Here is a 22,543-nt window from a genome sequence, read left to right on the forward strand (position 1 = left end):
ATCTCTACCTTAGCCATTAAGCGTACTTGTGGCTTTGGGAGAGATGCTATCTTTCAGTCTTACAAGGTTACTGGAAGAACAAATTAATGACACTGAATAGTTGTCTTGAAATGATAAATATTTAGATGACATTTTAAATGAGGTCAGTCATTGCAGTTGGAATTGCAAACTGACCTAACAGGGACTAAAAATGAGTGTGATATAAACTGGCAAATTATCCTCTTTTGGTGTTTTTGTTGACTTTGGTTTATCTGTCCATCAGATGCTAATCTCAAACGGACTGGGGGGAGAAATGCAAACTTCCATTAACAGTCCAACCTCTCTACCCAGAATGAAATGTTTGACTTCACATAGGTCTTACATGATACTTAAAAAATCATTATTTTTAAAAATGAATATATTATTTTAAAATATTTTTATAGATAACGTTACAATACTTGTGACATGATCTCATACGGCTAACAGTGCATGACAAAATACTACAGTGATATCAGCTTTGGTCATAGAGGGATTTGCTTTCAATCTATATGAAGGAAACACCACCAGTGATGCAGTTTGGGTTTTTGTACTTCCAATAAGATAGATATTCCTCTTCCTGTGCCCCAGGCAACTGATTACTGTAACTCCAGAAGTCCTGTTCAAATGCTCCTACCCATGAGTTCAGTTAGTGAATGAACAGAACAAAAGCCACTGCGCCTGCCCTTCCCCAGTGCTGACATTGACCCCACCCTGACCTCTGCTAGTTTAATGCAATATAAGGACTGTACGCACAACTGGGAACCATGCTCATGTCAGAATTCTCAGTCCTGAGTACAGACCCTGTGTGTATGCACATAGGGCCCATTCTTTCCTTCTGCCCAACTTGTAGTGATTGGGAACAAGGTGGCAGATGCATGGATAATGGGAGAAGGGCTAGCCAGCGTGGTCATGCTGCCCTTGATACACTGATTGAATGCATGGAGGGAGTACATCAAAAGAGGATTAGAGTTGCCACTACAACTATTAGAACCACAAAATTACTGTTTTGTATTTATATGTCCAGTAAGAAAACAAATACCATCAAGTGCTATTCCCTTAAAGATATTGGTATTTGGCTGCATAAATGAGCCCACAAACAACTAAAGGCCATGAAGGAACAACAACACAGAAACTGCCACAAAAGGTTACAGAACTGGCCTCAGATTTTGTTAATGTATTTATTTATTATGGTTGCATACAATCATTTTGTTTTCAAACATGTCAACAACAAAAAATACAGTCTCTCTCTCTCTCAAAATATAAAAAATGCAAGGAGCACTCTCAGCTGTTTGACCATATTAAACATGAGCTTCCCATGACAGGTAGTAAGTCTGTCTGTTTTCAATGACATTTTCCACCCACTTAATTTCACATATGTGATCTAGAGTTCACTTACTGTTAGATGCTGGAACAGCCATGCCCTCATGATATTTGTGGCTACTTTGGGAAAGATGCCACGCTTTTTATGTCGCTTTTTGTCCTTATCTGGATCATCATCATCACCTGTGCTGGGAGAAGCTACACTGTTGTCCAAGCCGTCACCTGTAAATATAGTGAATCAAATTTTTGACTTTTGCTATCTTGTGGTACGTTGACTGAAAACTGATTTTGGGTAGGTATTTTATATTTTTTAATGTGTGATTAATAGTTAAAATGTGATCACTGAAGATTATTTCACACTATTTCACAAGTGGAAATAATTATGTCAGTTCAGTTCTGGTTTATAATGGAAGCAAACATAGAAATGCATCAGCCATTTCTCTCTTTAATGAGAAGATTAAGTTAAGAATTTTTTTCCTACAAGGATACAAATTTAAAAAGCAATGAAGCAAATTACACTCCAACAGCAACCTCATCTGTGAGCGAATTAAGAGTTGAATCCATAGTGTGCACCCCCCCGCAAAAATACTACCAACAACAAGAATGTAGCCTAATGTCAATATCACCATATAAACCACATACCAATTAGTTCAACTTCATTCAGATGTTCTACGTTGCCCTTTGCAAGTATAAATCCTTTCCAGCAGTTCTATATTAGAACAGCCTTCGTGGATAAGACCAAAAGCCTATCTAATTCAACATCCTGTTCTCACAATAGCCAACCAATGCCTGTGGGAAGGCTGCAAGCAGGGCATAAGCGCAACAGGACGTGAGGGCTTCCCATACTTTCACTGTTCTATGTCAATGATAAATCCCAACAACATAATTGCATCTTACATTAATAACGTATTTTGAGGGACAGTATGCCCACTGGAAGCTGCCTTATACCAAGTAAGACCATAGATTCATCCAGCTCAATATCAGCAACTCTCTGGCAGCAGCTCCGCAGGATTTCAGACAAGAGCCTTTTCCAGGATTCCACCTGGGATCTATTGCACGCAAATCATGTGCTCTGCCACCACTGAACTATGGTGCTTACTGTAGAGTTATGCACCACACATAATGTGTGTGACTTTATGAGCATCCACCTCCCATTTATTTCCAAATCAGAATTGGTCAATTACCTTTTCTAGGATTAAAAAAAGGCCAAAACACACCACTGTAGGCCACTCAAAGTGTGATATATAATATATTCCACTCTTAGTCCCAAACACTGAGGTAAATCAGCATAAGGCTCATCTTTTGATGTACAGCCATCAAGATCATGCTTCAGTTTAACCAGCATTGAACACGTACAAATTTTATTCATTCAGCAGGAATTTTTAACAATCTAGTGTAAACTGGTTTTGTTTATGGTGTAATCATTGCATGCCATTCATATTGCAAAAAATATTGCAGGAAAGGACAGCAGCTGAAATCCAGAAAGCAGAAAGTTTGTATAATGATTTGTTTTGGCCTTTCATCTGTCTCTCATGGACAGAATGTCATATTGGAGCTTCCATTGTCAGTATTTTTATGATGGTGTAGTGCTTTGATGTAATTAGGGAAGCTCCCTCTCTATGCCGAAGGCAAAAATGATTTAAGTAAATGATCTCAAAGAAGGGTGTTATGTTTTAAAAAGAAGCATTTTAATCCTTTAAAATAATGGTCTACCCCACAAACATTACAAATATTAAAGGGTTTTAAAAATAATATTTGTGACTGCCTTTATGTAGATTTCCATATCTAATGAAAGGCTCGACTCAAACATTCGTATTTCTAAAAACAGGGCTGTTATTGGAAGAGTTTAGATGTCTTAGGCTGATAAAGTCTTTGAAAGCCTTTTATTCAGAGAAGCAATTCACCATATAAAATAACGATTCATAAAATAAACATGAGCAAACTTAACAGCATTTAAAATTTCCATGGACTAATCCACTTTCCCTAGTTTGAGAGGCAAGCACAGAGGGGTGGGGGAGGGAGAAATATATTAGACAGTCATTGATTAAAAGTAAAGGGCTTCTAACCTAATGACATTGTCTTTCACCACTGCTTTTGCCTACTTTTTAAAAAAACAAAACAAAACATACTTTCTATCCATTTCTGCCCCCTCCTGCAGATTATTTTAGCAAGTGGTGCCTTGTGCCTGGCTAGAAGAGAATTCATTGATAATTTATGGAAATATCTACTATAATCCAAGAGAGATGACTTTTTTCCAGCTTTGTGCATCAATAGATAATCAAGGCCTTAAAGCAGCCTTAGCTCCCCATTACCTCAGGCAAAATAATTCCTGAAAGCTTGCCTTCAGGGCACCTGAATTATATACTCCATTAGGAGGGGGAAAGCTTTCTGCATTCCATGTATAACACTTCCCAGAACCTTTCCTGTTTATTTCTGCTATATGAAAGCAGAAACATTAGGAACAGAATCTCCCCCTCCTTTTTTTTAAAGTGAAGACTTATGTAGATACAATGGAGAAACCTTTCAAGCAAGAGCCAGATCACCTCCTTTCAATCCCAGGCAGTGACCTATCCCAAATAAAAGGTTTCTGTTACATCATTAGCTCAAGCCAAAAACAGCCTTGGCTTAATGCACAGTTTGTTCTTCCTACTGTTTTTAGGCAAATACAGCTACTTTACTCCCATCTGGGAGGGAAATTGCACTGCTGGGCTGTAATCTAAGACAAGGTTTTCATTGGAAGCAAATGCTTTCAATCCCATGTAAATACTTATGCGTGTTCGGAGAAGCTTAAAACAATAAACTCTGGTTCTGTCTGACAGAAGATAAGGGAAGGATAAGAGAAAAAGCAAATTAATGAAACAGATTCCTTTAGAAGAAATTACTTTCACAGATTTTAATACATCATTTAACCATTTCCACTTTAAAAAACAACAACCTGAAACTTGATTCTTTGTAAAGGAAAGAAACTCAGCTAAAAAGTCTAAATAGCATTTCCATTCACTCTGCAATTTGATAGTCACCTTGGTAAGGTCTCTTGAGAATGCTTTTCCTCTCCAGCTAACCCGTTCATACTTTAAAAAAAAAAGAAGAAGATCACTGAACAAAACTTGAAGAACCACTGACCAGCCACATGGTAGCAGCTATGAACCACATTTGTGAAATGTCAACAGTGACTTCATTCTTGAAGTTGACTTCTCCTGCCGCCAATGAAGGCAAGCTGAAAAGGTGGAAATAATCATAAAAATGATTCTAGTCCATAAACAAGCTTACAGCCTCATTAGTATAGCAGCAGGCTCCACTGGGTGATTTATGCTCGTTTTGCTGATGCCATGAGGAAATGCCATAGGGCAACTTTAGCCAACTGCTAATGGTTTCTGACAGCTTCTTAGCAACTAGTGCAAGCAACACTGTGGCGTTTGCTAGTGACAGAAACTGAAAATGTCATAATATCTGTTCATGTGTCACGAAGTCCGTGTGGCAATTAACTAGCAGGCCAGTGACTGAGGGGTTAGAGACTCTTAAAAATGGCCCTTGGCTATTCAAGGGCATTGCTTGAATTTGGGTTGCACATATGCAACATTCTAATGCAGCAGTCTGGCTCTCACTACCATGGTCACTGATGAGGGGTCAACACAATATCTTTTTTGTCTAGGAAGGAAATCTTATTTACTTTCTTCTTTAGGTACTGCATAACGTTATCAGAGTAACATAAAAATTGCCTTGATACAATTGTTTGTAAAATACCTGAATCTCTGTTTTTGAACACTGAAGGGGGGGAGTGCTAGCTGTTTTTCTGCTCTTTCACAAATTAATCTAAAAGGATTTGAGATCACTGAAGCAGACTCATTGCCTGTCAAATTGCTAGGAGCATAGAACTCTATACTGCAACAAGACACTATTAAAAAAAATAAAACACACATGCCACAAAACCTCATAACAAGCAAAATGAGAGCCTTGGCTCCATATTTCTGTCTCCGAGCTATCAAAATCATGTATATATGTGTCAAACTGTCAAACCTTTCAGCATGGCTATTTGCCCTTTCAAATAATATTTAAAAATTATTTCTACAGTGTTTTACAGGTCATGGTCTAGCGGAAGGGGCCAACCAACAAAGATATTTTGTACTACAATTTGCCCACAGATGATTCCTTGTGAATCCTGGCCCAATCCCCATAGAGCATGGCAGGTGACTTGTGGCCACTCTCTAGACTGTCAGCCAGCTCAGATTTCAAATATGTTCACCTCAAACATCCCAGTGTTGCCTATTTAAGCATACCCAGGAATTTAGGCTGTGCTATCTTGTTCCTTTCAAGAAAGGATAAAGCAGCATTTATCGTATTCAGGTCATTCAATGAGTCAGGCTGGCCATGTCAGCAGGGATTCCTCTCATTCAGGTCAAATCTCCACCCCCTCTCTTCCTACAACTTCCTCTCTGTCTCCTCCTGATCACCCCTTTTCTAGCCATCCTTTCTTCCCTTAAAATTACATACACAGAATCAGTAAAATATTTAAAAGTTCACTAGCATTTCACTCCTCCACAACACATCTTATGTTTATCAGGCATTATAATTTGATGCCAAAGTGGTGAACAGGTCTATGGAAAGGAACTGTACCCATGTCCTGAAATTATTAATGCAAATGCTATTTTTACAAGTGGCTTAAAAATACTTTTTGCACTTTCCATGTCTGACATTGATATGTAAAAACCTACATTGGTTAAAACATTAAATTTGACCATGACTTTCTTCCATTTTTGATCCTACAACACAGGCAATACATTTTGGACTAAAAGATATTCTAGCATCACTTATAACAGCAACTGCATCACAAGGAACTCGGCCTCAAACTAAGGAAAGTGCTGTAAGATCACTTGGCAGGAGTATTGGATGCACATGTTACAAAACAGTGACTCTTTATTACATACACATAATTTATTACACATTTTGATATATTCTATATTCAGTCTTACCGAACAATGTTAAACACCACTTACAAACCCTTAGTTGTTTCATGACTGTAGTAGTACAAACAGATAGTGATCAAATAGTAGCATGTAGTTTCCTCATGTTTTTCTGACACAGCTGAACCTCTAGGTATCACCACTGCTTTGTGGTCACTTCTGACACTAAAATAATTACACAAAGGACTGATCTTGTAGATATCTCTAGTTTTATCAGAGTCTGCATTCAGAAAGCTAGCATGCAAAGGAAACAATTCTATACATAAAGAACCCACCATGAGCAAATAAGAGAAACAATGTAGCATTGTCTCCATGGTATACTATGTCAATACATCCACAAATGAACAAATAGGACCATATCCATAATATTTATATGTGATCCATTCTGTGAGATGGTGGTGCTGAACTGTGAGTAAGTTAGGGTATTAGCTCCATTAGGCACTACCCAGTTAGCAATGATGTATTCCTTAGGAAGGATAAGGCAGCATAAATGAAGGGCCCATGAGGAAAAATGCTTACCACATGCATACATCTCTTCAAAAAATGTCCACTTTCCCAGCACTGCATTTAAGCCACAAACATCCTCTCACGGAGCTAGCTGCCACCATACCATACCATACCAATTTGTTCCCTGCAATTTGCCAGAGAGGCAAATCCACACAGTTCTTCCCCTTGCCCCTTCCACACTACAATCCAACCAGGCTTGCTCACAAACTGGCCATTTAGAACATTTGAAAGATGTGCTGTTCCAAGTGGATTATGTGAGATAAATCAGATTAAAGTTGCTGGAGAAAATTCAGCCTTACCACAATCCTGAAAATGACAAAGCACTGGAATTTACAGAGCCAAGGTCCAAAAGGCACAGAAGACCATATTCCAGGCTCTAGCTTGTAATGAGCCATTTTTAGATAAGAATCTGCTTCTATCATTTTAAGCCGTTTGGTGGAGAACATGTGGAGAAATGGACCAAACAGCATTAGAAAAATATCTACAGAAACTTTTAAAACGAACCCTGGACTGTAATGCTCCATTGTCATGGGAGCTTGCAAAAGTCCTTTAAGCTCCCTTCTATTTAAGCCCCTCCTCCCCCTCTTCTTCTCCCAATTTTTCACACTAAAGGTTATTTTAGCCCCTTAGAAGAAGACATTTCAGTAGCACATTCTTGTGCTCAAGAATCTAATACAATAAAAGTATCTGCTCTGGCCAGAGACTATTGGATTTTAGATTAGAGTGTTGTGCTCAGTTCCAGTGAAACAATAAAAACCACATCCAGCTTCAGTTTATGGTCCTTTAAGGTAATGCCTTTTTTATTTTATTTCATTTATTTCTTATACATTCAATAAACAGCAAGGTTGTTAAAAAGTGATACATCTAATCAGGTAACCTTTTGGCTCAAAAAGTGTTGACTATTCAAGAGTACATTTTAAAAGGCATATAGACCACTTAAATGCAGACAATTTAATGCAAATTTTGCATTTAATTAACATATGCGCCTATAAATTATCTGCCCTCGAGTCCAGCTCAAGATGAGTCTCCTTCATCATCATCATCCTAAAGAAAACCTCAGATTCTTTTTGGCAACCATTCCTGATTTTAGAGGTTGGTTTCATTCACAATAAACTAATGTTTACATGAACAAAGTAGGTTCATGGGAAACTGCTGAAATTTATATCTGAAGAAAATTGGAGCGCTGTCATCTAAAATTGTACTGTATGTACATGTGTACTTCATATTAAAAGATTTAGAATGCAGACAGCAGGTTTGTGTTCACTTTATTCTCGTTCATTATTCAACGATTTAAAAAACTGATGAAGCTCTATCGCATACGGAAGCAGCAGTACATAAAAATCAGCATGATGGGTTGAGGAAAAATGGTAAGCTTTTGCATGGCTCATGAATTTGAAGGCAGATATTTTTAATGCGCACAAAAAAGCAAATTCCATTTACATTGTTAAATCTGCAGCTAAACTGAAATGATCACCAAAGAGAGAGCGTTCTGTAATACTGGTTTGGATCCAAAGATACTGCTGCACAAAGCAGAACTTAGCCCCCCCTCCTTTGTGCCCGCCCTTCCTCTTTATAGCGCATCTGCTTCCCTCTTCCCTACAAAGTGCCTCCAGAGGATCTAGGGGACTCTCCAATGTTTTTTTTAGAGATACTTTCAATAACATCTTAGACATGTAAAGTTAATTATTGCAGTTATTAGTCATATATTTATTTTTTTGCAAATGCAGCTTGTTATAATAGGACATTTGAATTAACTGCTCTTTAAAGTGGCTTGCATTTTATATATCCTATTGAAGTTCTTACTCAACCATGTGCATTCAGTGCTATTAGTACAATTGTGTAAAAGTATAGCACTTTCTAAGGGCTACTCAACCCATCAATGCACATCGCTTGTTTTCTCATAACTTGTTAGTCAACACTTGATGACTAGCAGCTGAATGTGTAAAACAGATGAATGTGTGAACCATTGAAAAGTCTTGTGCTTGAGGTGATATGTAATGCTCTTTCTGAGGTGTTTGATTTATGAATGCTCATGCATGCATGCAAGTCACCACTTGAATCTGCAGTCACTGGGATAAACATATTTCTGAAAGCAGGTTCTTTTAAAGAAAAAGTCACATATGCTTCTCCAAATCAAATGTCTGTATGACGTAACCTAAAACAGTATTTATATGGAAAAATAATTTCTACGGACACCTGGGAGATGCAGAGGAATATTTGGGAGACATTGCCCTAGTTCATGTCACAATAAACCACATTTTTTCTTAAACTATGATTTAATCATGAATGTTCTTTCCCCTGCCGCATGGTTCCTTACATGTCTTCTCCTCCCCTTGCAGTTCTCACACGACTCAAACAAGCCAGAGGATGTCTTGTCTTATAAGCCCGTACTTTGGTTTGTGCATTTCTGCCTTAGTGCTTGCGATTTGTTTGAAATAAACAAACCATGTTCCAGATTCATAAAACACAATGGTTTGTTTGAGCCACAAAGGGGTGGGGTGACATGTGGGACAGCGGAGAGGCATGTTCACAATTAAACCATGGTTTAAGACAAACCATGGCTTATCATGATGTGCAAGCAAACCTAGCCCATGTTCTTCTTGGTTGCCAATTCATTTTAGCTCCTAGAAATATTTATTACATTTATACCCCGCACTTCTTTTCATGATAGAAACCCAAGGCAGTTTACATATGGTTCCCAGGCAGTCTCCCATCCAGGCACTGGCCAGACCTGACCCTGCTTAGCTTCAACAGGGTACTGGCCTCATGTACCTTCAGACCATAGCCTGGGTCAAAAGTTATTACCAAAGGGCAAACGGTACATTCAGGTGTGTTCCTAGTACAAAAAAACTATATGGCACAATATCACTTTGCCCTCTAGGATTAAACAAACAGGGATCGTCAGTAATCATACATGGTCAGTATCGCAATGCCTTACATGCTTGTACCTGGGGTAGCGCTCCCAATTCCTCCCTGGTTATGAGACAAATTTGAGTAATGCAGGACAGTATATTGGAAATCTGCTTCTATGCCTAAGGCTGCAGTCCTTACCTAGGAGTAAGCCCCAATGAACAAAACTGGACTTATTTCTGAGTAAATATACAGACGTTCAGGCTGCACATGAGATGGAGCCACTTGAACTTATCCTCGCAGCTCAGATTCAAACACACACACACTTAAAAATACACTGAAAAAGGAAAGGAGGGAAGAGTTTGATCACAATAAGAACAAACATAAGGGGGAGAGGAAACACCTCACTTTAGCCAGTGTGGCTTTTCCTGAAATACTGGGAGGAAGGGTAGAATATAAATCTAATTAATTAATAAATTAATAATTGTTTTCAGCAATGTTCAATTTTATGATATGTGATGAATTTAACAATCCTTAATTTACTATTAATAGCAAATTAATTTATGAAACTCTTATTAGTTCTTTTGTATGAGACAAAATGCTTGAGTAAAAATGGCATGAGTAGTAAATTATGATTAAACTTTATGCAAACTTTCTGTTATGGAAATGTGTTATATTTACCCCACCCCACCCTATCCCTCACCACTGGCCACAATGGGAGTTATACAGATCACATTCTGGCATTCGACAAATTTTCATATGTGCCATCCTTCATAATATTCTATTCCTCTAAGATACAGGAATTATGACTAGTAACTTGATACCTTTCTCACTAAGGTTTCTCAGATAAACTGTTGTCTACACAAAAAGATTAAAACCACCATTAGAAAACTATGCAGATTTTGTTCATTTTTATCCATGCTCATTGGTTACAGCTAACCACTAAATTAAAAAAAAAAACCTTGAAAAGTTTAAGAAAAACCTTTAACTGAGTTCAGCAAACTATGGAAAACTCATATTTAAAAAAAAATCAATTAATTTAATGGAAAATAAAAAAACTTTTACTTCTGCCAAGAGAAGCTTATATGCAGTGCCTAATAAAAGAATGCCGCACACCACTTTAATCAGACGCTAAAGGGCCAAGTGTATCACTGCCTTCCAATATGGAATATCCTTACACAACACATACTAAAGTGGATAATTTAAAATAGTAATGTAGGATATATAAAAATGCTTTTAACATGCACCCTGGCCCTTACAACTAGCCAAACAATATTTGTTGTTGTTGTTGTTATGTGCCTTCAAGTCGATTACAATTTATGGCAACTCTATGAATCAGCGACCTCCAAGAGCATCTGTCATGAACCACCCTGTTCAGACCTTGTAAGTTCAGGTCTGTGGCTTCTTTTACGGAATCAATCCATCTCTTGTTTGGCCTTCCTCTTTTTCTACTCCCTTCTGTTTTTTCCCAGCATTATTGTCTTTTCTAATGAATCAGGTCTTCTCATGATGTGTCCAAAGTATGATAACCTCAGTTTCATCATTTTAGCTTCTAGTGATAGTTCTGGTTTGATTTCTTCTAACACTCAGTTGTCTTTTTCACAGTCCATGGTATGCACACAGCTCTTCTCCAACACATTTCAAATGAGTTGATTTTTTTCTTATCCGCTTTTTTCACTGTCCAACTTTCACATCCATACAGAGATTGGAAATAACATGGTCTGAATGATCCTGACTTTAGTGTTCAGTGATACATCTTTGCATTTGAGGACCTTTTCTAGTTCTCTCACAGTTGCCCTCCCCAGTCCTAGCCTTCTTCTGATTTCTTGACTATTGTCTCCATTTCAGTTAATGACTGTGCCAAGTTATTGATAATCCTTGCCAAGTTCAATGTCCTCATTGTCAACTTTAAAGTTACATAAATCTTCTGTTGTCATTACTTTAGTCTTCTTGACTAACAATATAAGACAATATAAAACAATATAAAAATGTCATATAGGAACTATTTTTTTATTTGTTTGTTTGATTTATATCCCGCCCTTCCGCCCAGCAGGAGCCCAGGGCGGCAAACAAAAGCACTAAAAACACGCTAAAACATCATAAAAACAGACTTTAAAATATATTAAAACAAAACATCTTTAAAAACATTTTTTTAAAAAGCTTTAAAAATATCTTTTTAAAAAAGGTTTAAAGCATATTAAAAAGCAATGCCATCACAGACACAGACTGGGATAAGGGCTCTACTTAAAGGTTTGTAGGCGCCAAAAAGATAATAGAGATGGCGCCTGTCTAATATTTAAGGGGAGGAAATTCCAAAGGGTTGATGCCACTACACTAAAGGTCAGCTTCCTATGTTTTGCGGAAGGGACCTCCTGATAAGATGGAATCTGCAGGAGGTCCCCACCTGCAGAGTTCAGTGATTGACTAGGTATATAAGGGATAAGACGGTCTTTCAGGTATCCTGATCCCAAGCTGTATAGGGCTTTGTACACCAAAACTAGAACTTTAATTTAGTAGCTAATAGGTAGCCAGTTGTACTCTTTCATAATTCAGTTTTGTCAGAGATAACAGCTTAATAATAATGAGTCAAAAAGCACAACTGGGGGGAAATTCATTAGGTACTGCTTATATTCAAATTGAATTGTGGTTTGGATAAATAGTAAAGAGCATCTCAAGTACATATAAAGGCAATTTATTGACCTCGTAATTTCTATCTGCAATTTATTTCCACAGAGTGCCAGAGTAAGAAGTTGCTGCCATATAAAACGTTAAGGGTTGCCAACTTGTTTTAAAAAAATGTGCATGGTAGTGTGTTTTCAACAGCAGCCCACCATACAGAAATCCAGCAGTTTCCACCATACCAGGACATAGTTTACCTGCTTCATTTCTGCATGCCAAACAGCTGTTAAACATAACAAGCATGATGAGAAAAAAAGGAACAAAACCTAAACATTTTCTTCCAAAAAATGGCTCTTCCAAATGATTTCAATATGTAAGAAGTGTTGAATAATGGAAAAGTCACCAATGCAACTTTGCACTTAAACCATCCCACATCACGGAACTATCTAGCAATGCAATCATAACTCCTGGCATAATGCACCTGAGAAAAGAACCACTGTGTAAATCTATTCTTTTTTCACATGTCTGCACTAATGGGAACCACTCCAAGGCTATGCCACAGATGTAAAATAGGATAACGTGGCTGCCCCTAGAGTTCAGCCTCTCCACAGGGTCATATTTGTCCTAGTTTCTTTTTGCCAAGAGAGACCAAAGGCAAATACTACAGACAACTTGTACTGATTCAGTGAGACTTGACACCAGGAGACTGGCCGCAAAGGTGCTTGAGACACTCCCTGCTTCCTCTCACAGGCCTGAACATGGAGGATTATCTGTACCTGGGGCAGGGGTGGGAAGAGGGGCCTGCCTGCTTTTTACCAACAAGGTTACAGTCACATTGTTCAGCCTGAAGTGTGGCTTTCGGGGCATGATGACAATGGCTCACCCATACAGAATAGCACTTGGTGTCTTTCAGCTCTCCCAACAACCTCATTTTCTTTCACTCACTTGAAGCTTACAGTCCCCTAGCAGTCAATCAGTGAGGAAGTTACCAAAAAACAAAGAAGCTGAAAGAAAACAGGATGATTGTTTACCTTGCTTCACTTGTCAAAACTATGCTGCTGGTGGCAATGAAAAAATAATTTTAAAATACATGCAGCTTTTCCTCTCCTAAGAACTGCAGTGCCTGTGTTTGAAGCTGTTGCCACACTCTTCATATCATGGGCAAACCAAGACTAAATTCCCATTGCTCCAGGCAACAACAATGTCTTCCAATGCAAGTCATGCATAGCATGTGTAGTAGCATTTCCTCAGCATAGACATTACCAAAGGATACCTTACTTTATAAAATTGCTACGTGAAAACTTCGATCACAAATTAATACAAATAGGACAGTCTTATCCAACTGAACACAAAGTAATCTAACTTCAGCTTCTTACAATGATTTTAGATGCATTATACAGCCATGAGCGTGGCTGTATAATATAGCCAGCGTGGATTTTTCACATTCCGCCATGTTAAATTGAAAATACCCCCCATGCCATTCTGATGCTTCCCATAAGCTCATTTCAAAACAAAACCGTACAAAAACCAATCTTCTCCCCTTCCCCTCCCCCTCCCCTGGGTCAGTGTTGGACTACGACCTGGGAGACCAGGGTTCGAATTCCCACACAGCCACGAAGCTCACTGGGTGACCTTGGGCCAGTCACTGCCTCTCAGCCTCAGAGAAAGGCAATGGTAAACCTCCTATGAATACCGCTTGCCATGAAAACCCTATTCATAGGGTCACCATAAGCCGGGATCGACTTGAAGGCAGTCCACTTCCATTTTCAAACATGACTGAACAGAAATAAATCCACTGAACTCAAAAAGTATGCAACTGATCAAACCCACCCTCCCTTCTCCTCCCTCCCATCCCCTCCCTCTTGCCCCTTCCCTCCCCCTTCCTTTGCCCCTCCCTACCCATCCCCATCCCCTTCCAATCCTCTCGTTCTCCTTCCCCCTCCTCCCCCTCCCCTTCCTCCTCCCCATGGTCAGTTTTACCCATCTTAAGCATGATTGCACGGAAGTAAATACCACTGAGCTCTATAAGCATGCAAATGTTCAAACCTCCCCTCCCCCTTCCTTTGCCCCCCAATAAGCTCCTCCCCCATGGTTAGTTTTTCCTATCCTAACCATGATTGCATAGGAGTAAATCCCATTGAACTCAATAAGCATGGAAATTATGAGACCTGCTTTCCCCCTCCTTCCCCTCTCCTCTCCCTTCCTCCTCCCCTCCCCTCTTCTTTCTTCCTCCTCCCCTGCTCACTCCAGCCCTCTCTCCCTCCCTCCCTCTCCCCCGGTCAGTTTTACTTATCCTAAGCATGACTTGAAGGCAGTACATTTACATTTAAATCACACTGAATTCAATAAATATGCAAATGATCAAGCCTGTCCTTCTCCCCTCCCCCTCCTGCCTGCTCCCATCCCATTCATTCCCTCTGTGTTTCCTCCCCTCCCCCCTCCTCCTCCTCCCCTCCCCATCCCCTGTGGTCAGTTTCACCTATCCTAAGCATGATTGCAGGGGAGTAAATCCCACTGAACTCAAGCATGCAAATGATCAATCCATTCTCAGCAAACTTGCACAGGATCCCATTTCTTACCTCCCAGATTAAAAAGCAGGGAAATTCACTAAAAGGCAAAAAAAAAACCTTGCGGTTTAAGAACATACCTATAGCCCACAGATATTTCTATCAAATTTTAAAAAGCAGGGAAATTGGGCAGCTATAGTGAATGCAACAGGGGAGCAGGAGACCTGACCTCCGCTCTGACATAATGGACTGCCCTACAAATTGGTCAAAATGCAAAGACAATTTGGGTTGGTCTTTCACAGTCCAATCCACTTTCTGTGTAGCTTGGAAGAATTTGGTAACGTGCCTCTGAGCATATGGTGAGTGGTGCCAACACCTGCAATCTCCAAATATAGAGAATTATATTTTTGTATGTTTCTTGGTGTTCTTCTTATTTTGCTTCTTTCCTGTGTTACTAACGTTTCTACAAAGAATCTAAACTAGAAAAAGGAATGATTTCCTAAATGATTAGGATGATTTCCTAAATGCAATACCATGCCAACCACAACAAGATTCCTAGGAGTAAGACAAAAAACTCAGCATCTCACAACCAATCAGGGTTCCTAACCAAAAACCAAAACTAAAAAAATCCTGGCAGCCAGTCAGTCAAGGTCACAAAAATCCCCATGCAGCACAATCTGACCCGGGGGCTATAGTTAATGCAGAATACTGTGGCATGATTGCTGAAATGATTGAGACCCTATCAGCACATAACACCTCTGCTCTGAAATCTGCACTGGTTGCTGATTTGCTACCAGGACAAGTTCAAGGTGTGCTTTCCACGTTACTGGTGCCACATAGTACTTGTTCTGCTCTTGTAAGAAATCAGTCCTTTAGTGTGGCAGCACCTACAATTTGGAACCCCTTGACTATTAACATTAGCAGGTGCCTTCATTGTACTGTTTTTGGCACCTGCTAAAACATTTTTGTTTAGGCAAGCCTACCCAGGCATGTAGAAGCTATTACACTGTTATCTATTTTTAACTCATTGTTCTATTTTGAATGTTTTAAATACATGTCTTCAACTGTTTTTACCAATAATTTTATTGTTTTAATTCTTTATTGATTGATTGATTGATTGATTTTTATTTATTGTATTTGTATACCACCCCATAGCCGAAGCTCTCTGGGCGGTTTACAGCAACTAAAAACATCAAAAACATACAAATTTAAAACACTTCTTTTAAAAACAATTTAAAAAACAATTTAAAACACAATTTAAAAAATTTAATTTTTTTTTTAAAAAATTCTGCAAACTGCTTTGAGATTTTTTACAGTTACTGTGGCCCTTGGGTCTCTTTCCATTTTTAGGAACAAAGGACTCTGCCTTAAAGCTACTCAGGCCATTTCATACCATGTAGCCTAGTACTGATGACACGGACTAGCATTGGCTCTCCAGGATTCAAGGCAATAGTTTTTTCTAGAAATTAAGCTTTGGACCTTTGCATGCAAAGCATATGCAGTACAATTGAGCTATAACCCTTCCCTTGTTTAAAAAAAATATATGTATTATTAATTATTAATTAATATTAATATTATTAATATTAAATGCAGGTTGGATGTGCTTTAAACGTATTGTGTGGATCTACTTAATAAACTTTGCCTACATGTAAATCATCTTAAATATTTTTTTAATGGAAATGAACTATAAAGTTTACTGGGTGACCATGGGCTACTCACCATCTCTCAACCTAATCTGTTCCTCAAAATGAAAACAACAGAGGGGAACGATAACCCCAGGGAAGGGCGCACTGAAAATGTAGAGGAAGTAATACTGTACAACTATAGCGTGAAATCAGATACTTATTGGGACACAGGATGAAGAAATATTTAAGCATGACTATCTAAGATGTTTATTATTTACACAACCTGTAAAGATATTTATAGTGCAAGCCTACGTTTGTTTACTCAGAAGCAAGTCCCAATGTATTCAGTGGGGCTTACTCAAACAGGGAAGCGTGCACGGAACTTCACTCACCCAACCCAAAATTCAGAATAATTTCACTTTAAGCTTTTGCAACTGTTTATACTTGTTTTTATGGTTAGTGGATTTTAAAGGGATTTATTTCTTACTGTGAGCTACCTTAGTTTCCAGTCTGCAACCCTACCACCACACAAGGTTGTTGGAAACAGGGCTGTGGAGTCGGTACGTCAGCCTTAGACTCTGACTCCTCTATTTTTCTACTGTCCAACTCCGACTTTGACTCCTTCATAAATGGCAAATGTATATTAATTTATTAATATTAATAAATTAATATTTAATATTAACATTATTAAAATATTAATTTTATTTTGAAGCCGGAGTTGGTACATTTCTACCGACTCCGACTCTGACTCCACCCAAAATTGCTTACGACTCCACAGCCCTGGTTGGAAAGACTCCATACCTACACACACACTAGAGATATAAAAAAACATACGCCCCATACAATAGTTTATTGTCAAAACTAGTTGGTCATTGCAGAGCATTAAAAAAATCAGTATTAGTTTCCTACATAATAAAAGCAGTGATACCCAGGTAAGTTCTGCCCTGCCTAATTGCTTTAAATAATAGGATTGGAGAAAGATTTTCAACACAAACACAATTCTTTGCTATGTTCACTCAAAAGTCCCATTAATTTACAGCACAATCCTAACCATGTCTATTCAAAAGTAAGTCCTACTGAATTCAATGAGGTTTAGTCTGGGTATGTGGGATTAGCATTGCAGCTTTACTCCCAGAAAAGCAAGTATTGGATTAAAGTTTCAGATTGGGAGCGTTTTCAAAATACTGCCCTCTTCAACAGCCCAGGAAAATTTAAACTTGTTTGACTCCTGCACACAAGAGATAAAAAGACTGAAAGCTATATACTTACTCAATTGATGGGATTTGCACAAGAGCAGGAAAAAACAAGTTTTCTGACTTGCAAAGGGCTCTAGTTACTGCCTTGTCAATCACAACCCTGACTTCACTTACTGGCTACAAACCTGAAAGGGCGGGATAAGAGCAGCCAGCTACGAGCTCATTTAACTGAAGTTGCAGGGGGACAGCTAACATTTTGGTGTATATCTCGTGAACCAGACCACCTAGAAACTTTTTTTTTTTTTTTAAGAAAGCTGAGAGTCCAGAGATTAAGATGATTCACCCGGAGACCTGGAGAGCATCTAAAAAATCCAGAGTCTCCGGGAGAAAACTGGATACCTGGCAACCCCAGGCAACCCCAGTCTCCCCACTCAAACTGAAATTAGGGCTGGTAGTGTGCAACAATCCCACACATGCCTTGTTAATTGGATTGCCAATGCTAGGATGTCTGTATTACCAACTGCTCTCCTGATCTCTCTCCCCAACCTACAATCATGAAACACCCAGTCCTGGAAAATAAACATACGGTCCTCTTCAAAGAACTGCTAAGCTTTTTGTTTTAATTAAAATAATTATAAGAAGTTCCTATCTGCAGTAGCATTTAATTATCTTGCATAATAGGGCTGCCAGGTCTCCAGTTTTCATCAGGAGATTCTGTTTTTTGGTGGCACTCTCAGGTCTCCAGGTGAGTTGGCGCAATCTCTGGATTCTTAGCTTTCATTTTAAAAATTAAGTTCCTAGATGGTCTGGTTCAAGAGATATACACCAAAATGTCACCCCCACCTCCACAACTTCTGTCAAATGAGCTAACAGCCGGCTGCTCAAATCCCTGCCCTTTCAGGTTTTTAGCCAATAAGGGAAGTTAGGGATTTGTTGACCTCCAGGCAATAGCTAGAACCTATTCTTAGTCCTGAAAATAGCTTCCTTTTCCTGCTTATCTGCGCATCACAAGTTGAATAAGTTTATAGCTTTCAGCAGTAGCAAGAGTGCTTTTTTCTCTGTGTGTATATACTGCACAGTAATCAAGCAGGAGATCTAGAACAAGATTGCAGCAGGATCTTGATCGGCACGCATAGTAAAAAAAATCAGTTCTAATAAAAGTGTACATGCAAGGTTTTTTAAAAAAATTACTTGCAAAAATAGACGCATTTTATCTTTCAAATAATTTTTTCAAATGATTTTTAACAAATTTTGAAAAACGGTACATGCAAGTTAAGATGCCATAACAATGTGTTATCCTTTTCTAATTATAAGGAGTCAAGTTTAAATTTTCCTGGGCTGTTGAAGAGGGCAATTTATTTGTCTATTTCATAGCCTGTTTTGAAAACCTTCCCAGTCTGAAGCTTTAATTGTATACTCACTTTTCTGGGAGTAAAACTGCAATGCTAATCCCCACATACCTGGAGTAAATCCCACTGAATTCAGTAAGACTTACTTTTGATTAGATATGGTTAAGATTGTGCTGAAACTCAATGTCCCTAGTTGCTTAAAAGAGGCAGTAGTGAGACCACTCCTGAAGAAACCTTCCCTGGACCCAGATAATTTGAACAACTATAGACCGGTAGCGAATGTTCCATTCCTGGGCAAGGTCTTAGAACGGTGCTGATGACACCGATGAGGTGCGCCTGGCGCCTACACTTTTATCTTTTCAGCGCCAGGTTAAAACCTTTTTATTCTCCCAGGCATTTTAAATCTATTTGTGCTTTTAATGTATATCAGGTTGTTTACTTGCTTAATAATGTATACTTTACTGTTTTTGTAATTTTATTGTATTTTATCCATGTTGTGCACCGCCCTGAGAGCCCTCGGGCTGTGGGCAGTATATAAATCGAACAAAATAAAAATAAATAAATGCAACTTTTGAGTGAACATAGCAAAGGATTGTGTTTGTGTTGTAAATCTTTTCCCCTCCAATCTTATTTTTTAAGCAATTAGGCAATGCTTACTTAAGTGTCACTGCTTTTATTTGGTAGGAAACCAATACTGACTTTAAAAAAAAAGTTCTGCAATGACAATAAATTATTATATGGGGGTATGTATTTTTACATCTCCAGTGTGTGCATTTATGGAGTCTTTCCAATAACCCTCTGAAGTAGGGTTGTCAATTGGAAATCAAGGCAGCTCACAAGAAGAAATAAATCCATTTAAAACTCTAAAAAACAAATATAAAACAGTTGCAAAACAGCTTAAAGTGGCAAGATTCTGAAGTCTGGGTTGGATGAGTGAAGTTCATTATCACTTGAGATGGCTGTCCTGTGTACACTTCCCTGTAAGCCCTATTGAATAAATTGGGACTTGCTTCTGAGTAAACAAACGTAGGACTGCACTATAAATATCTTTACAGGTTGTGTAAATAATAAACATCTTAGATAGTCATACTTATATAAATATTTATTCATACTATGTCCTCATAAGTATCTGATTTTACACTATGGTTGCATGTTATTATTTCTGTTACTTTTAAAATATGCCCTTCTTCCTTGGGGTGGTCATGGTCCCCCTCTGTTGTTTTCACCCTGAGGGGCACATTAGGCTGACAGTAGCCCATGGTCACCCAGTAAACTTTGCAGCTGATTTCCACTTTTAAAAATTAATTAATATAATGTATATGCAAGCAACCCCCTAGATGATGCACACCTTAACATGGTGAAGGGGTTTGAGAGTAACAAAGAAGTTGAGAGCATTGCCGTCAGGAGTCTAGACCAAGAGGCTAAACTCCTAGAAGGGGCACCAAGGCGGAATGGTCAAAGCTGACACACCAGACTAAGATGCATCCAGACTCAGAGGAAGGCAATGGTAAACCACATCTGAATACCTTTTACCATGAAAACACTATGAACAGACTATCCAAAATGCAACATGAGATAGTGCTGGAAAATGAGACCCCCAGGTCAGATGGAACTAATTGAGTTACTGGGGAAGAACAACAGACAAGGACAAGTAGCGCTGTGACTAATGATGCCTTTGGGTCAAAGCCAAAAGGAAGCCCAGAGGCTGAAGAGCAAGATGCGAAAGGAGAGTCCGGAGTTGTACAACATATACAACTGGAACATGGAATGTGAGAAGCATGAAACAGGAACATATCAACATTACAATACTTGGCATGAGTGAATTAAAATGGGTGGGAATGGGACACTTTCAATCAGGCAACTACAAGATATTTTATTCAGGAAATGAGAAATTAAGAAGAAATGGAGCTGCTCTAATAGTGAGAAGTGATGCAACAAAAGCAATTTGGAGCTATAACACAAGGACTGAGCAAGTGACATCTATGAGACTTAACAAGAAACCTATCAACTTAACCATCATCCAAATGTAGGCTCCAACAGCAAACACAGAAGAAGAGGAATTGGAGAGATTTTATGCAAAAGTACAGGAAGAAATTGATCATACACCAAAACAAGATGTGCTGATAATCATAGGGGACAGGAATGCAAAAGTAGGGAACAGAGAAGAACTAGGAATTGTGGGGAAATGGGGCTTAGGAGACAGAAATGAAGCAGGAGAAAGACGTATTGAATTCTGTGGAGCCAGTAATTTGTTTCTGGCAAACACATTTTTTGAACATCCAAAAAGATGACAGTACACATGGACATCACCAAATGGTCAATATAGGAATCAAATTGATTATATAATTGGTAGCAGAAGATGGAGACGCTCCATACTTTCTGAAAAACAAGACCAGGAGCAGACTGCAGTACAGATCATGAACTGGTTGTATCGAAAATCAGAGTAAAGCTAAAGAAGAACAACAAAGAAATCATAATGCCAAAATAGAATTTAACTAACATCCCAGAAGAATATAAAGATCAAATAAGGATCTTTATCCAAAAAGATCTGAGGCTTTAAACCTAGCTGACAGACAACCCAAAGAACTATGGAGTGAAGTCAGAGACATTATCAAGGAAGAATGCAAAAAGACAATACCTCTAGTTAAAAAGAGAGAAAGACCTCAATGGATGACTGAAGAAACTCTTCAAATGGTTAAAGAGAGAAGGAAAGCAAAAGCAAAAGGAGATAGAAACAATGCAATAATACAGTGACTAGTACATAGGGACAAAGACAACGACTACAATAATAGAAGAGGATAATGAAAAAGGCAGAACAAGAGCCCTATTCCAAAAGATTAGAGAAATCAAAGGGAAATTCAAACCAAGAGTAGAGATGTTGACTAATCAACAGCGGAACACACTGACTGACCGAGGTAAAATAAAAGGAAGATGGAAGCAGCACACTGAAGAAATGCAAAGATGACAGATTCATTCATGGAGCAACCATATGAAGAAGAACCAGAAATTTTAGAATGTGAGTTGAAAGCTGCTCTTAAAATACTTGGAAGAAACAAATCACCAGGAACAGATGGCATACCAATAGAGTTGCTACAAGTTACTGAGACGGAATCTGTCCAAATTTTGACAAACATTTGTCAACAAATATAGAAAATAGAACAATGGCCCACAGACTGGAAGCGTTCAATATACATTCCAATTCCAAAGGGAACCCCAGAAAATGCAATAATTATTGAACTATTGCTTTGAATATGTAGAAACCGATTGGCTCCCAATCGGAAAGGGTGTGAGACAGGGGTGTATGTTATCACCCTATTTGTTTAATCTGTATGCAGAACATATCATACGGAAAGCGGGACTGGACCAAGATGAAGGTGTGAAAATTGGAGGGAGAAATATCAATAATTTAAGATATGCAGATGATACCATACTACTAGCAGAAACCAGTAATGATCTGAAACAAATGCTGATGAAAGTTAAAGAGGAAAGCACAACAGCAGGACTACAGCTGAAAGTCAAAAAGAATAAAGTAATGATGAGAGAAGATTTATGTAACTTCAAAGCTGATAATGAGGACATTGAACTTGTCAA

The 22,543-nt window shown here is 38.5% G+C and overlaps 1 protein-coding gene across 3 annotated transcripts in view; it reads right to left on the reverse strand.

The window, feature by feature from the left end:
- The window catches only part of LOC133382794 (homeobox protein Meis1), a 217,615-nt gene that overhangs the window by 108,111 nt on the left and 86,961 nt on the right, over nt 1–22,543 (reverse strand). For all 3 annotated transcript variants that reach the window (XM_061622227.1, XM_061622230.1, XM_061622228.1), the window contains exon 8: nt 1,415–1,560. In XM_061622227.1, the coding sequence (XP_061478211.1) occupies nt 1,415–1,560 (146 nt within the window). The remainder of the gene's footprint in view (nt 1–1,414; nt 1,561–22,543) is intronic.

Source organism: Rhineura floridana, chromosome 4 (genome assembly GCF_030035675.1).
Source record: "Rhineura floridana isolate rRhiFlo1 chromosome 4, rRhiFlo1.hap2, whole genome shotgun sequence".
Classification (NCBI taxonomy): Eukaryota; Metazoa; Chordata; class Lepidosauria; order Squamata; family Rhineuridae; genus Rhineura; species Rhineura floridana.